At 43.0% G+C, this 18,444-nt stretch overlaps 1 protein-coding gene across 1 annotated transcript in view; it reads left to right on the top strand.

The window, feature by feature from the left end:
* The window catches only part of LOC126314282 (structural maintenance of chromosomes protein 4-like), an 86,861-nt gene that overhangs the window by 62,682 nt on the left and 5,735 nt on the right, over positions 1 to 18,444 (top strand). Inside the window, exons 7-8 of the mRNA XM_049992373.1 lie at positions 12,980 to 13,215; positions 13,764 to 13,890. Coding sequence (XP_049848330.1) covers positions 12,980 to 13,215; positions 13,764 to 13,890 — 363 coding nt within the window. The remainder of the gene's footprint in view (positions 1 to 12,979; positions 13,216 to 13,763; positions 13,891 to 18,444) is intronic.

Consider the following 18,444-nt stretch of genomic DNA (forward strand, 5'->3'; position numbering starts at 1 on the left):
TTGTCAGAAGCTAACTTCGCCCATATTCTAGCTTTCCCCATTAAATTTGACGTAATGAAATCAATCTATTGCTCAACTTCCACACTTTAGGCAACACATCTTTGAAATCACTCCAAAACTCTTTTGGATGAACATTCTTATTTGGCTCAAATTTCAAATATTGATGCTGCATTTGCACACCAACCTTCATACACACATTTCCTTCCTTAATTTTACTTTCTAAGACAATGTGACAATCTTCAGTGCATTTTTCTACATTCTAAATATGTTCATAAACTTCATCTAATTAAGGATTTACTCTTTTCTCTAATTTAACACTATCCTCAGAAACTTGCCTTATCTGTGATGTTAGTTCACTTTCCACTGTTACTATTGCAGAATTACATTCTTGCCTCACCTGATTAATGTCAATTTTGTGTTATTACCAAACAGTCAGGTCATTTTTCCTTGAATCCCTCAATTTCGAAGTTTTATTTTCCATTTTTGATTCCATTTGGACCATTTCATATGTAATTTGTTTTAGCTCAGAACTTAGTGAAGTTTTTATATCTGACCCCATTTTTGTTGTTTTTGTATCAATGTCATTATCCATTTTATTCATTTTATCATCAATATCAGAACTCGATGTTTTAATTTCAGAACCCAAACCATTCATCTTACTATCAATATCCAATTCCATTTTACACATATTAGCATTTATTTGTCCCACATGTTGCAAGATACTTGCCAACATATCTGACACATTGTCCTTCTGCTTCCTAGCAGCTGACATTGGCTCCTACTTTATTTCTTTAACATTGCCAGGTGTAAATGGGACATTAGGTTCCAATATATTGTGTTCACTAACTGGTCCATAATTAGTATACATTGAATCTGTCAAACTGCTACTTGTATTAGCTTGTGACATACCAAAACTTAAACCAGTACTCGTGGAATCATTTTCAGCTTTTTAACTCTTCGCAAACCTACCTCCAGTTTCTCATCTACAGTTTCCTGATTGTTTTCAGCTATTCTGCTTAGTTCCTTAGCACATGCACACAGATAATGAAGTAGAACACTACATATCTTTCTTCTCATCTGGTTGACTGCATGCTGAGATGAAACTGCGTATCCATCTGCCAACCTCTGCGCCAACCAAGTACAGTTTCCAGGCACCTGCTGCATAAATGGCCGCCAACTACCCCAGATGCTGGTCACTGCATTATAACGACACTTGGTGATCTTCAGCTTTCAGCACATCATCTGCTGCTGCATAACGTCAGTTGTTCTCATTGCAGTAGAAATGACACCTCTCTTTTCCAAGTGGTCACCGACATACTCTGCCACCTCATTTCAATGGCTGCCGATTATTGATGCACGTTCATTAGCACATGTGTCTATTGTCCTAATATACACTACTGGCCATCAAAATTTCTACACCAAGAAGAAATGCAGATGATAAACGGGTATTCATTGGATAAATATATTATATTAGAACTGACATGGGATTACATTTTCACGCAATTTGGATGCATAGATACTGAGAAATCAGTACCCAGAACAACCACCTGTGGCCATAATAATGGCCTTGATGTGCCTGGGCATTGAGTCAAACAGAGCTTGGATGATGTGTGCAGGTACAAATGCCCATGTAGCTTCAACAGGATACCACAGATTATCAAGAGTAGTGACTGGCGTATTGTGATGAGCCAGTTGCTTGGCCACCATTGACCAGACATTTTAAAATTGGTGAGAGATCTGCAGAATGTGCTGGCCAGGGCAGCATTCTAACATTTTCTGTATCCAGAAAGGCCTGTATAAGACCTGCAACACCGGGTCGTGCATTATCCTGCTGAAATGTAGGATTTTGCGGGGATCGAATGAAGGGTAGAGTCACAGGTCATAACATGTTTGCATTGACGACACTTTGAACAGTGGATCTTACATTGCAAATAAGAGGTGACTGAGACGTGTAACCACTAACACCCCATACTATCATGCTGGATGATATGCCAGTGTGGCGGTGACGAATACATGCTCCCAATATGCGTTCATCGTGACAACATGAAATGCAGATGCGACCATCATGGTGCTGTAAACAGAACATGGATTCATCAAAAAAAAAAAAAGTTTTGCCATTTGTGCACACAGGTTCATCCTTGAGTACACCATCACAGGCACTCCTGTCTGTGATGCAGCATCAAGGGTAACCACAGCCATGGTCTCTGAGCCAATAGTCCATGCTGCTGCAAATGTTGTCAAGCTGTTAATGCAGATGGTTTTTGTCTCGGGGATTGAGACGTGGCTGCACGATCCGTTACAGCCATCTGGATAAGATGCCTGTCATCTTGACTGCTTGTGATACGAGGCCGTTGGGATCCAGCACGGCATTCTGTACTACCCTCCAGAATCCACTGATTTCATATTGTGCTAGCAGTCATTGGATCTTGACCAACGCGAGCCGCAGTGTCGCGATACCATAAACTGCAATCATATAGGCTACAATCCGACCTTTATCAAAGTCGGAAACGTGATGGTACGCATTTCTCCTCCTTAAACGAGGCATCACAACAACATTTCATCAGGCAACGCCGGTCAACTGCTGTTTGTGTATGAGAAATTGGTTGGAAACTTTCCTCATGTGAGCACGTTGAAGGTGTCGCCACTACCGCCCACCTCATGTGAATGCTCTGGAAAGCTAATCATTTGCATATCATAGCATCTTCTTCCTCTCAGTCAAATTTCGTGTCTGTAGTACGTCGTCTTCATAGTGTAGCAATTTTAATGGCCAGTAGTGTAGTTCCTTTTTCACTCGCATGTCAAACGTTTCAACAAGTTCATTTATCACTGCTGCTTTTATATACAGTACCTACTCTCCCAAACTCTATATTGTAATTCCTGGCTGATAAAGCACCAATTGCAGCATTGCTTGGTTAAAATTCATGTAGCTGCTTACTGCTTCTATTGTCATATTGTCAACCATAAAAGTCCCACCTACCTCAGTATAGCGTCTAGTCACCAACCCACCTCTCTGCAATGTAGATACTTTTCTGGCGATGTTAAAAGCAGCGTTGATGGAAACATCATCAATACTTACGTTAGCACAGTCGGCATTAACTCTGTACCGAAATGTCATGTAAATATGTTATAAAAATGTTTGGGAGGAGGGTGATTGTTCCATCTCTTAGAAAAACGTAAAAATTGGCCAAATAGTTCATTATTTGCTTTAGATGCCAAATTAAATAGCTGCCATCAGCCTGCATTTAAAACTAACAACTAATATTACTGTCCTCATCTCACAGCTTATACCCCCTAGTACTCACGCAAGACAGCCAGAAATGCACCAAAGTTAAACTTGAATTATTATGCAATTTTCACAGTTTATACTCAGCTACATCATAAGTTTTACATTTGGTCTTTGTCAGTGAATTTCTTTAAAAGAAGTTGCTCACCAACTATTCCGTAAATGATTACAAAATATGCCATGCAGAATTCTTCACAAAGGCCGAAACTTGACACACATTTATCTCTCCAACTAATTCCTTCACAAAGCTCTCCCCCCCCCCCCCCCCCCCCCCCCCCTGCGGGTTCGGGGTTTAGAATAGGCCCGCGGTATTCCTGCCTGTCGTAAGAGGCGACTAAAAGGAGTCTCAAACTTTTCGGCCTTATATGATGGTCCCCTGTTGGGTTTGACCTCCATCTCTCAAAATTTTCCGAAGAGCGAGCCGATTGGGGAAGGGCGCCTTAGTTGGTGCATTGTGTCCATCTTGCGATCAGACCTTTCGCCAGCTTATACACTGTTGAACAGCAGTCCTGTCCGCTCTCCATCTCTTGGGCATGACTCTTTTTTCTGCGTGCAGATAACGCCTTGCACTGTGCTGTGCCTCTTTCTGCACCGACGGCGACCATGGACTACATGTTACCTAACATCCAGCACGGTAGCCAGTCCGTTGTGGTGGGGCCGCCATGTACCCTGTTGGTTGTAGCCCCCTGACAACACAGGGATCGCTCTACTGATGCCTGCGCCGTTAACTCCCCACGTATGCCAAGGAGTAGATGCCTATCCTCCTGGGGTATCGGGACTCCCGGCAACGGCCATTCTGCCAGGTGGCTCTTGCCGTGGCTGGGTGGCGCCCTTGTGGGAGGGCCCTTGGTCAGAGTAGGTGGCATCAGGGCAGATGACCCGCAATGAAGCATGGTACATCGACTCTCGCTGGTGGCCAGCCGCGAGCAGTCTCTAAGTGTTCTCGGGCTCAGTTTAACGCTCAGAAGTACGATCCGAAAACGTTCCCCTCCCTGGCCACACCGTGGGAGGAACGAAAGTCTCAGGATGGCAGTAGCAGTTATTCGCCCCAGTTCTTAGTTTGTACGAGGGTTGATGGGGAGTCTTTTCTCTCCACAAAGCCTCAGTTCTTCGTCGAGCATTTAGAGTACAAGTTTGAGGAGGTGGAGGGCTTCTCCAAAATGCGCTCTGGGTCAGTCCTGATACAAACGGCATCCTCTGCCCAGTCACGACGGTTACTCGCTTGTGACAAGTTGGGGGATGTTGCCGTTATGATCACACCCCATAAGAGTTTAAATATGGTCCAGGGAGTTATTTACCATAGGGATCTTCTTTTGCAGTCTGATGAAGAGCTGCACACCAATTTAGAGCGCCGAGGTGTACATTTCGTCAGGCGCATTCATCGGGGTCCGAAGGAAAATCAGATTACTACTGGTGCCTTCATCTTGGCCTTCGAAGGGGATACATTACCGGAAAAGGTCAAGGTTATGGTCTACCGATGTGACGTTAAGCCCAATATCCCTCCCCCGATGCGGTGCTTTAAGTGCTGGAAGTTCGGCCATATGTCTTCCCACTGCACTTCCAGCCTAACATGTCGTGATTGCGGACGCCCATCACATCCCAATACCCCATGTGCCCCGCCTCCCATCTGTGTCAACTGCGGGGAGCAAGACTGCCGCATTTTCCAGAAAGAGCGTAAAATCATGGAATACAAGACCTTGGACCGACTAACCTGTACTGAGGCCAAAAGGAAATAAAACAGACTCCATCCTGTGAGAATGACATCTTCCTACGCTGCTGCTACAACACCTGTGCTAGCCCCGTCTGTTTCTCCAATTGTGGCCGGATCGACTAGTAGTAAAACTCCTACTGCCCCCTCACCAGTGGGGGGGCTCTACCCACCGGGTTGCTCCTCCGCCACCTACCTCAGGAGCAACACCATCCCACCCATCGGGGACGTCCGTCCCCACTTCTAAGCAGGAGAAGTGTCCAAATTCTTCGGCTTCTCACGCTCGCAAGGGGTCCCTTGGGTCCCTCCCTTCTCAGGTTTCTGCCAGCGAGAAGCCTGACGACCGACAATGGCGTAAGTGCCCGCAATCAGCTGGTTGTAGGGCTTCTCGATCCTCCTCCGTCCCGGAGACTGAATCGGTGAAGCCCTCCCAGCCGGTGCGACTCAAGGAACGGCATGAGAAACCCAAGAAGAGCTCTCAGCCCAAGGAACTCGTGGTGGCAGCCATCCCCCCGCAACCTTCCAGCTCTGCGTCTGAGGATGCGGTGGAGATTCTGGCATCCGCTGAGGATCTCCATCTCGCCAGTCCATCAGACGCCATGGAAAGCACTATCACAGGTGCTAAGTCGGAGGCAGCAGGTGACCCAGCGGCGTAATCTCCCTTCCCAGTCCTGTCAAGCCTTTCTCAGCCATGGACAACACCATCCTGCAGTGGAACTGCAGCGGTTTCTTCCACCATCTAGCTGAGCTCCGCCAACTTATCAGGCTTCACCCTTTCCTCTGCATTGCTCTGTAGGAAACTTGGTTTCCGGCAATGCGAACCCCCGCCCTCTGTGGCTATCGGGGTTATTATAAGAACTGGGCAGCTTATGAAAGGGTGTCTGGTGGCGTCTGCACCTATGTCATGAACTCTCTTCACAGCGAGTCTGTACCTCTCCACACACCTTTAGAGGCTGTCGCTGTTCAGGTGTGGACGCCACAGGCTGTTACCGTCTGCAGTCTTCACCTTCCACCGGATGGTGATGTCGTGCAGCATGTCCTGGCTGGTCTGATAGCTCAATTGCCTCCACCTTTCCTGTTACTGGGCGACTTTAACGCCCATAACCATCTGAGCGGTGGGTCAGTGGCAACACGTCGAGGCGCCATCGTTGAGCATTTATTGGCGCAGCTCGATCTCTCGATCTTAAACGATGGTGCCTTCACACAATTCAGTGTGTTGCATGGCACATACTCCGCCATTGACCTTTCCATCTGTAGCCCTTACATCTTACCGTCTGTCCAATGGAGAGTGCATGACGACCTGTGTGGTAGTGACCACTTTCCGATCTTTCTGTCTCTACCACAGCGTCAGTCTTCTGGGCGCCCTAGCAGATGGGCTCTGAATAAGGCTGACTGTGACTTGTTCTCCTCCACTGTCGCTATTGAGCCTCTCTCTCTAACGATGACATTGATGCAGTGGTTCAATCGGTCACCACCGGCATCGTTACTGCAGCCGAATCTGCCATTGCCCGTTCTTCTGGGTCCCTTCGGCGGCGGACTGTGCCTTGGTGGTCGCCTGAGATCGCTGAAGCGATTAAAGCTCGCCGGCAGGCGCTCCAGCGTCACAAGCGACATCCCTCAATCGACCACCTTATCGCCTTCAAACGGCTGCGTGCGCGCGCCCGCTGCATTATCCGCCAACGCAAGCAGGAGTGCTGGGAGCGGTATGTGTCCACCATTGGCCTCCATGTCACTCCATTGTAGGTCTGGGCCAAGATTCGCCGCCTCTATGGCTATCGGACCCCTGTCAGTGTCCCTGCGCTCTCACTGAATGGAGCAGTTTGTACTGACTCCAACGTCATTGCAAACCGCTTGGCAGAGCACTTTGCTATGAATTCCGCTTCTGCCAACTACCCCTTTGGCTTCCGCTCCATTAAAGAGCGGATAGAATGTCGGAGTCTATCTTCTCGCACCCACCATCCTGAATTGTACAATGTTCCATTCAGTGAGTGGGAATTTCGAAGTGCCCTCGCCGCTTGTCCTGATACCGCTCCTGGGCCAGATAGCATCCACTCTCAGATGCTGAAACACCTTTCAGTGGACTGCCAGCGACGCCTCCTCGATCTTTACAACTGCATTTGGGTCGAGGGTGAGTTTCCGTCGCAATGGTGGGAAAGTCTTGTTGTCCCCATTCTGAAACCAGGGAAGAACCCTTTGGAGGTGGACAGCTACCGTCCCATTAGCCTCACCAACGTTCTTTGCAAGTTGCTTGAACGGATGGTGAGCCGGCGCTTGAATTGGGTACTGGAGTCTCGAGGTTTTCTGGCTCTGTCTCAGGGTGGGTTCCGTTAAGGCCGCTCCGCCGCCGACAATCTGGTGAGCCTGGAGTCGGCCATCCGTACTGCCTTTGCCTGCCGTCAGCATCTGGTTGCTGTCTTTTTCAACATGCGGAAGGCGTATGATACGACATGGCGTCATCACATCCTTTCTAAGCTTCATGGATGGGGTCTTCGGGGCCCTCTGCCGATCTATATCCGCAATTTTCTGTCGTATCGTACCTTCCACGTGCACGTCGCGGCCTCATATAATTCCTCCCAAGTCCAGGAGAACGGTGTGCCACAGGGTTCTGTTCTCAGTGTGTGTCTGTTTTTAATAGGTATTAACGGGCTCGCTGCAGCCGTGGGAAATTCTGTCTCCGCTTCCCTGTATGCTGACGACTTCTGCCTTTACTACAGCTCTATTGGCATTGCAGCTGCTGAATGTCAGCTACAGGGCGCAATCTGCAAGGTGCAGTCTTGGGCTGTAGCGCATGGTCTTCAGTTTTCGGCAGCCAAGACCTGCGTTATGCATTTCTGCCGGCGACGCACTGTTCACCCGGAGCCGCGGCTTTATCTTGACGGCGAGCTTCTTAAAGTGGTGGAGTCACATAGGTTTTTGCTGATGGTTTTTGATGCCCGGTTGACTTGGCTGCCTCATATTTGGCAGCTTAAACAGGTGTGTTGGCGGCATCTAAATGCTGTGCGATGCCTGAGCCACACCAGGTGGGGCGCCGACTGATCTACTCTCTTACGGCTTTACCAGCCATTAATCCAGTCCCGTCTGGACTACGGGAGTCTGGCTTATGGCTCAACATCCCCATCTGCGTTGCGGGTGCTGGACCCAATCCTCCACGGCGGGATACGCCTTGCCACTGGTGCCTTCCGAACCAGCCCTGTGGACAGCATACTTGTGGAGGCAGGTTTCCCTCGTTCTCGTCTGGTGATGGCTATCCAGGAGTCCCTGCATACTCTCGCCCTAGCAGCAGGTCTGTGGTCTTTGTTTGGACCCCAGGCCATGTTGGTATACCCGGCAATGAAACTGTTGACCGCCTGGCGAAAGAGGCCACCAGTGCGTCATCTCTGGAGATTGGCCTCCTGGCGGCTGATTTGCGGGCAGTCTTACACCGCAAAGTTCTCTCGTTTTGGGATGCTGAATGGCGCGGTCTGACCACCCCTAACAAACTCCGTGCCGTCAAGGACACGACGACTGTGTGGCGGTCATCCATGCGAGCCAACCACAGGGACTCAGTCGTCCTTTATCGGCTCTGCATTGGCCACACCCGACTCACACACAGTTATTTACTGTGTTGTGAGGATCCCCCTCTTTGTCGTTGTGGGGCGTCCTTGACGGTGGTCCATATTCTATTGGAGTGCGCACTTTTAACCGTGCTCAGGCAGACTTTTGCAATGCCTGACATGCTCTCTGCTCTTTTATCAGATGACTCTGCCATGGTGGACTTGATTTTGTGTTTTATTCGGGCAGGGGGTTTTTATCCTTTAATCTGAGTGGTTTTTTTTTAAGTGTTGATTCTGGCTTTTAGCCTCTGATTTTAAACTGAGTTTTTAAAGTGTTCTTGGTGGTTGGCTTTTCCTCTTTTTCTCTATGGTCAGCCAACCACCGTCACACTGTGTGTTTTAAATTGTTTTGTCTGGTCTCTGTCAGAGTATTTCATGTCCTGTTTCGTCTGCTGTCTTTCCTGTTGTTCGTTTTTTATTCTCTTCGGGTGGTTTAAGTTTTTATGGAAGAAGTGACCGATGACCATAGTAGTCTGGTCCCTTTAATCCCACAAACCAACCAACCAACCTTCACAAAGCTCAAGTTTTCACAATCTGTCTGTAAATGCATCTGCTTTTACAGCAATATAAAATGAACACAAAATAACAGTACCTTCTTCATTTTACATATAACTTTTTCGCTAACATTCAACATTACCTGTGCATCTGACAGTGATACTATGACTGCATCCATGCTGTTGCTCACAGCACATATACTACTTGATAGAGTGCGGGAAAGACTTCACTCTGATTGGTTGATCAAATCAACAGCTGATCAGACCAGTCTTTCAAGATCATATCAGCCCCTAAACTGTTTTACTCCAATCAACATTCACAGATGCATTTACATCATTTTATGCTGCAAATAGCAAAAAACCAAACCAAATTAAAACTATTGACGCTGCCTTCTTACAAAAACAAGCACACTTGGCCATACGTCATCAGCAAGTAAGGGGAATTACAGTTTTTGTTGCAACAGCTTGTTGCACACTTTCCCTTGACCATGTAACATAATGTTTAACAGGCGATAATATTGAATCTTTACGTATGTCCCACATACACACTCTCAGTAATTTACACAACAAAATAAACAGTTATTAAATGAATATCAATTCCTACTGACTCTCAATTACAAAAATGAAAAATAATTCATGTTATTTAAGTATAAAAATCCGCCTCCGGTAGCTGAGTGGTCAGCTCGACAGACTGTCAATCCAAAGGGCCCGGGTTCGATTCCCGGCTGGGTCAGAGATTATCTGCGCTCCGCTCCTAATCATCATCATTTCATCCCCATTGACGCGCAAGTCGCCGAAGTGGCGTCAAATCAAAAGACTTGCACCAGGCAAACGGTCTACCTGACGGGAGGCCCTTGTCACATGACATTTCATTTCAAGTATAAAAATTCAAACATACTGTCCTAACATTTTGTAAACTCTAGTTTCGTTTCCAACTGATAGCGAACGACAAAGTGTTATGCATCTGAACTGACTTTAATCTTACTAGTGCCAATTTTTGGTATTTTTGATCATTTTCTCTAACTTTGAAAGCATCTCAGCCAGAAAGCTGACATTTTGGAAACCAGCTTTTCTTTAAATAACAAAAGACTAAATAAAAAGTTTTTTCAAAATTGAATAAGATTTAGTATTGTTTATTTAAATTCTTAAGGGTTTGAATATTCTGTCTCTGGAACTGACACAAGTGGCGCTTCCCATGGTTGTGTTAGCAACAGCTGTGAGTGAATCACACCGAGATACAAGTGGCTGTCACCGCCACCAACTCCAAAGCTATGAGCCCGTACTGAAAGGTAGTTTACTTCAATAAAATGCTATTGTGGTTTGACTCGTGATGTTACAAGCTCAATCAACTCTGGAAACATTGCTGCAGATTGCAAGCTCTTTTTGCACCCTGTGGCTGAGGGCAGCATCACCACCTCCACCAGCTGCCTGTATGAACTGAGGATCACCTCAGTACCATGCAACAGGCATTGTTTGTGCTGGCATGAGCCACAACTTGCAGATGACTGCACCCTGTATGCTCGATAGCCACTGGCAAGGCTGATTCCACATCTCAGATGAGGCACCCAACAGACATATTAAGTGAACATTCACTTTCCTTCCAGCCCTGAATCCTATATACCTAAGAGGCTCCATTACGAGCCTAACATTGGAGCTCCTAGTAACAAGTATACCCTTCCCCTGTGAGCCTGCTTGGACCATGCTGAAGGAGCATTCACCTGCCCACTCACAGGATGAATGGGCAAGGCCAGGTGGCCAGTCGCTACATTGATCCTCTGCCTTGAGCAACGCGAACATGTTACCACCTGCCAATCACCTTGCTGTGAGGGCAGATACACCTTGTTATGTGTACTAGGAGGCACCTCGGAAGCAGAGCCTGAGGGCAAAAGAAGTGATCCCTGAGGTGTCCCATGTGATGCACCAGATTCTCTGCCTCTGTTGCAACCTGAGGCAGCAGCCCGAACATGACTGACCATAGCCAACAGCACGTTCACATGTTCGCAAACTGTGGCCAGCTACTCCTGCGTCTGCATGCAGCATGTACACATCCAATCCATCTTAGCAACACTAACTGAAGAAGTGAACTATATAAGCACTTGATCGTAGATATGCAACTTGCAACCCTCCTGACATGGCACCAAAGCATGCTGATGTGTTAACGAGCTACATAACTGGTTGTTCAGTGAGCAACTACTGTGCTAAAGACTGAATGAATTTACACTTACAAAAACACAAGTTAATCCTCTTAAACAGAGAAACATGCATGAAATTTAATAAATGTACTATGCGGAAAACTCGGAAAAGTATGAACACTTAACTTGCCACTCTGTAGGCATACTCCTATCACAGACAAGAGCTGGAACCTGACTAGTCAATCTGCAATTTCCGAGTGGTGAGGAGCAAATGCAGAAAGACAAATTCCCAATGAAGGCAGGTTGATAACTTGAATTAAGGCCAAACACTGTCACAATGCACCTATGAGAGGCACGGATTCTGGGATTTGGTAGGATGCCTGAAGCAGGAGACCCATGGAATTCATGGGTCTGATTAACTCCATGGGAGTAGGCACTAATAGAGTTAGCAGACACTGGCAGCATGTTAGGTACAAACTTGAGAGCAGCACTCAAAGTGAAAAAACAGGCATGTTCACACCATCATGGTTATTTAAAGACCCAAGCTTTTGTATTCAAAGGGAATTCTCACTCGGATCATTGGGGGATTGAATCCATGTTGCTTCTGGCCAGCCTCAGTAAGCTTTACTGAGGCTGGCCAGAAGAAACATGAAGTCATTGTCCCAATGATCTGAGTCAGAATTCCCTTTGAATATAAAAGCTTAGATCTTTAAAGAATCATGATGTTGCAGTGTTACTCCCTTCCTATAGTCATCCTACCAATCCATTAACACTTAAGAAGCTTCAGCTAATCTGACAAGTTGCTCTGCACCTCCAGAGCACCACTGGCTGACCATATTTAGATTCCTCCCATTCTTCTAATTTGCAGGTAGGTACGGTTCTGGACTTCACAATAACAAACTCCAAGCAATAGTGTTCAGCTGGAAACTAAACATCACTGCCACTCCTATTATGGCCAGTAACAACAATGTTTTATGTCACTTGGCCCCGCCCTCAGTCCTTTTTCGAACGAGGACTGCTGCAGTAGCAATGTGACCTCTGTAAACCCACTGACATTGCAGTCCTTAGGAGCATGTATCAAGCTTGCTGCCCCTGGTAAGATGTGCCTTTTCATGGCCATCATTTACTGTGAGGCTGTACGACAGTGTCTAGGTGGTGGATGGTATTACCAGTTAATTCTCTGAAGTGAAAGTTCTCCCCTGTAACAGCTGCTATGAGTGTCTGCAATTTTCAGGGCTCCAGTGCTGCTATTTAGCTACAGTAACCTAAAAACTACCACATATGTCTGCTCTGTGTAATGTATCTCTGATTTCCTATTTTGGAATGGCCTTGATGACTCCAGTAACCTTAATCTAATACAGACATACTTATTCTTAATCAGTCATCTCTTTCTGTAATTTTATAAAACACACTAACAAACAACTATCTTGGAAACTATCTTGAGCTTTAAAATAAGTGTTTATCAGTAATTGTCATACATATGACAACACCTAATACATACATTGCAGATTAAATTCTTTCTTAGAAATAAATGCTGGGAACTTGATTTGTTAAACTGTACATTTTTTTGTGTGTTTCTGAGTGGCTCTGCTGCTAAACATCATAAAGCACAGTGCACTGACAGAAGTATTTTTGTATACATGGTAAATATTTCATAACACTTGCTAAATTAACATTTCTGTAGAGAATTCATTTACAACATATTTGCAATGAAATGTGCGAGAGCTGTCAGTATTCTTTGTCCTAATTTGGATTTGTGATTTTTACAGGTGAAATGACAGGTGGTGGCCATACTGTGAAAAAAGGTCTAATGAGTCAAAAAGTACCTGAAGCTCCAGTTACTCAGAAAACTGTGGAGGACCTTGGAAAACAGATGCAAGAATGCCAGAAAAAACTTGAAGAGTTTACTAGGAAAATTCATGAGCTTGACAAAAAAATTTGTTTCCTTGCACCAGAGATAAATAATATGAAAACCAAAACACAAAAGTTGGAAACTGAAATTATGGTAAGGTGTTTTCAGGCATGCTGTATCAGAGGTAATATCCTGAGTTAGTCTTACTTCTCTTTGAAATTGTCTCCATGTCCTACTTTTGCCCATTTCTAAACTAAAACATCTCATCCTGAATGTCTAGATTTGAGAACAGTCATTTTATACACTCTGTAATGAATCAGAGATGTCCCATTATTTTGATTAGAGTGCATATGAGGAGATAATGTAATAAATGTTTCTCTTACAAGTTTGTCTCATGATTTTCACAACATAGACCTTACAGTTATTTTGAACAGTATATAAATTCTGAATCAGTCTCTTGGGAAAGACACAGATATCAAAGCCCTGATGATTAATACTGTTAATGTGTATAGATAAACCTTTCAAAAATTTTACTTGCATTTTCATTAGGATAAAATTAACTTTTTTTACTTGGTTTTGTGTAACTTTACTTGATTCCAAATTTATCATGAAATAGCAAAATGTCCATATTTTTTATAATCTGATATTTTTGCATAAATATTTTATTCACATATTTGGTATTCATGAACAGTTTTTTTCAGACACTTCAGAGAGAACACCCAAAACTCGAGCATGAAGTAAAGAATCAGAAAAAGAGAGTGTTAGAAGTTACAGTTGATCCAGCAAAAGTTGCAGCTCTCACATTGGTCTTGGAGAAAGCCAAAAAAGGTACGTTAAGTCATTCACAAAATTGTGAAGAAGTAATGTTTATATCAGCAAGAGTTTTAGAACAGAGCAGGACTCCAGTCAAATCTGTGTAAAGAATATGACTAAATGTAACTTGAAAAAAATTTAAATATGAAGCATGTTTGTCATCTCATTTCTGTACTCACTGCAGCTCATAGACATCTTGTAATACTGAGTGAGGTGGTGCAGTGGTTAGGACACTGGACTCGCATTTAGGTGGACGATGGTTCAAACACGCATCCGGCCATCCTGATCTAGGTTTCTTGTGATTTCCCTAAACTACTAAAGGGAAATGCTGGGATGGTTCCTTTGAAAGGACATAACTGACTTCCTTCCCCATCCTTCCCTAATCTAAGGGGACTGATGACCTTGCTGTCTGGTCCCCTCCCCACAAATCAAATTCTACACAGTTTGGATTCAACAAGTCTTTGGTAGGTTTCTAGAAGTGTGTGGCACTAGCCACAAGTCACACAAATCTCATAAACTATGGTAGTTCATGGGAGTGGAGTTGGTGTCCAATACTCGTAGCATTTCAGATGTCTACCATTGTGGTTCATATCATGCAAATTTGGCGGGAGAGATATCAACTTAAGTTGACTGTCATGCTCTTCATACCACTGTAGCATGATTCTGGCACTGTGATATGGACAGTTACCCTGCTGGAAGATTCCATCACCATCAAGGTCAACATCAAACCTGAAGGGACACAGGTGCTATGCATGAATGTTCATATAGTCCACATCTGTGTTGGTGTGTTCAATTACTACCACAAGTCTGTTGTATCACCAGTTGAAGTCTTCCATAGTATAATACAGCCTTTACTGGCCTGCATCCATTGCAAAATGTTAGTTTGGAGCAACTGAACACAGTGCATACAGTTTCTGATAAGTAACCATTGTAAATGTAAAATTTTATTGTCACACAGTAGTTGAACAGTCAGTGAAGCCTACCACTTTGTCTTTGCAGGACTATGGTGGATGAAAAGCCAACTGGGAAGTGTCAAGATCTTGCGTGGAAAATCTTTAAGAATAATATCCACTGTCTCAGATACTGAAACATGAAAACTTGTTAACTCACTCTTAATTTCCTGTAGTATCTTACTTTGGGGCAGTTCCTATACTATTTTGTTTACAGATTTTCCAACCAGTATTCTCTAAATACATACTAACTCATTCCATGACCAAGTAGCTTTGACTGACTTGGTTCTATGGCCAGTAGATAAAGTATTTAATGAGGCACGAATTTATCTCAAAAAGACAGCTTAGACCCCATATAAGAGGCAGTGTTCGTTGAAATAGACAAAAATATGTCTGTCAAGGAAAATTAAGTGTGACTGTGAAGATATCTGGACATACGTGATTAGCTGTGGTGAAGTCAAGATAATCATGGGATGTTTTTATTGGCCATCCTATTTTCTTGTAACAGTTGTATAATCATTCAAAGTAAGTCTGTGTTGAGTAGCATGGAAATACTCCAATCACATAATATTAGTTGGAGGCAACATTGACCTACAGAGTATAGACTGATATGTTCGTGGATTTATTGCAGGTACTGTGGACAGTCAGTCTTGAGAAGTAGTCATGGACACATTTTTCCAAGACTGTATTCAGCTGCTAGTTCAACAATTCACTCTCTATGAAAGTATTTTAGTCCCTATAGCTAAAAGCATGCCTGATTTTATCAGCAGTGTCAGTATAGAGATAGGGACTAGCAATCATGTCATCATAGTGACTATGACCACTGAAGTTCATAAATCCATTAAGAAAGCTAGGAGAGTTTTCATGCTGGGAACATTCTACTTAAACAATGAATGGACATGATTTAGTTCAAATATGATGGATGTAGAGGAATTTTGGATGAAGGTTAAACTGTTTGCAAACCATGCTCTTGAGAAGTATGTGCAAAATAAGGGTATTGAGGATGGAAAAGACTATTGTGGTTGAATTACAAAATTCAGGGATTGGTGTGGAAGCAAAGATTGTTGCATTCTCAGGTCAAAAAAGAATGCTGATGTCAAAGCATATTATTTCCACCATCGTGGCTTAGTGCAGGATCTTGCTGGGAACCTGAGAAAATTCTTGTCTCACATGAAATGGCTAAGTAGTTTGAAGGACTCTATCGAGTCACTCGTTGACCAATCTGAAGTGGCTAAAAAAGACAGCAAAAGGAAAACTGAAGTTTTAAATTTTTAAACTTTTTTTTTCTAAGATGCCTCTGAAAAATTTGTAGTTATTACAATAATCTGCAAAAAGATATCATCACTATACAGTCAGGCTGGCTCTAATGTTAATGACAAATATTTTTTTTAAGTTCATTAAGCTAACTCGACACTTAGCACTTACAAATTTCAATCTAATTCACCAATTAAATCTGAAAATTGTTCAGGTGAACTGCATGTTGTATCAGTTGCATGAGGCTGTGGATCAATTGGAAATGTTACATACAGCCAAGGCCAACATGCCCATTGATGCAATATGAACCAAGTTAGTCATTAACAAACTGAGACAGTCACCGGAAGCAACTTGTGTATACAGTACTAATGACAGATCAGAATGAGTGCTAATCAATTAACACTGATAAGTATGGAAATTTTTTCCAGAAACTTTTATTTATTTATTTTGATCCAACATCAGCTGATTACAAAAAAGGTTTTTTTTGTTCCAGTCTTCTGGATAAGTCAGAGCCTTACTTACTAGAGTACATATTATTGGCTGGCACTTTTATCTACACAACTTTTTCTAAATTTAGTTCAGAGAACAGTGTTACATATATGGACTATACTTTAAAAAAAATGTGTTACTGCCATACTTAGATTAAGGAATCTACAGTTTGTAATGCAGTATTCATATCTGACATTCAAATATATACAGTTTGTGTCACAGTCTAAGATCTGAGATTCCAAATATTTTTAGATAGATGGTCTTCCATCATACGAGTGTACTAAATCTAGAAACTCATCTATTGAATATACAGGATTGTTTAGGAGCCATAATTTAAATTTCATCTCTAGTTTTGGAATGGGCAATTTGGAGATATTAGGATGGAAGCAATTCAGTAGTTTTATGCCTACATAGTCAGGGCTTTTCTCATATTGTTGTTCTATGAGAGATTATGTGGGGTCTCTCTCTACCTCTAGTGTTGTGACCGTGTATTTCTTTATTGAGTGTTTTGTTACTGTTTACTGCCATAATGATTATCTTCAGCACATAAAGTTCCTTGTTTTGTAAGATAAGTACACTTTTCATATTACCTTTACTGCTGGATCCCCATACCTCTATACCATAACTTAGATGGGATTCAAATAGTGCAAAATATATTTGCCTCAGAGTGGTGGTGCTACAAAAAGGTGTCCATTTTTTAGGACATACATGGTAGTACATAGCTTTTTGCAAATATCATTCACATGATCAGACCAGTTTAACTCTGCATAAAGTGCCAAGCCAAGAAATTTGGTCAAGTATTGTTTTTTAATGTATTTGTCACCCATTAAGATGAGGTTTTCATGAGTTTTTTGCCTCCCAAGATCAAATTCAATATAGACAGATTTATTTGTATTTAATTGTGATTAATTGCTATGTACCTCAGCAGAAAAGTAACTTCCCTGAACAAAACTGTTATTCTTCCTCTTTCAAGTACGTATGTGCCTTTACTGATTTCAGAGACCATTATAATGGTTTAAGAACCAAAGACATTAAAAATGATTTCAATATAAACTTTTAGTGTTTGTAACTTAGGTCCCAAAGTTTAAATATTGTGCTAACTTGTAGTAGTAGTAGTAGTAGTAGTAAACAACTCCAGCCAGGTTCATATAATTTCCATGGAAATACTTTTCGTTTTTAGCACTGTGGTTGTGAATTTCACAGTATAAACAGACTTCACTTTTGTTATTAATCACAAACACCATTCACCAGTAAATGAATTGCCACATAAGCGCAAAAAGCATGAAGTCCCCGAAAAAACTTTTTCAAAATACTTTGCAGTTACATTTACATAATACTCCTACTGCAAATGACTGTAGAGTAAATACATTTTTTTTATTTTAACAGCAATTCCCTAGAAGATTATGCTGCAGGGCAGCAGTGAGTGTGGACACATGTAAAGCGTATTAGCAATATTGTATGTAGGTCAACACATTGTGAGAGATTTCAAAGTACAAAGTGGGCATAACTAAACTTTCCTGATGTAAACTACTTAAAAACAGGAGTTCAGAGACATACTATGTGGGATTTAATTTTTATCAATCCAAAAACTACAACTTCTTTCTGAATTTCTTGTGTATATACAGGGTGACGATTATTGAACTATATGAAAAATCAACATACATTGGTTACAAACTATGGTGTGCGCACACACTTTATTCATCATGTAAACATCACTACAGATATTCAGATTTAGGTTATGACATGATCCATATGCCTCCCATCATTGTCGATAATGTGACATAGACAAATAGTGAAATCCTGCATGACCTGCTGAAGTGTCAGAATACCAATGCTTTCGATGACCTTCTGAATGGATGTTTTCAGCTCAGAAATG

This window comes from Schistocerca gregaria, unplaced genomic scaffold (assembly GCF_023897955.1).
Source record: "Schistocerca gregaria isolate iqSchGreg1 unplaced genomic scaffold, iqSchGreg1.2 ptg000547l, whole genome shotgun sequence".
In the NCBI taxonomy this organism is placed as follows: domain Eukaryota; kingdom Metazoa; phylum Arthropoda; class Insecta; order Orthoptera; family Acrididae; genus Schistocerca; species Schistocerca gregaria.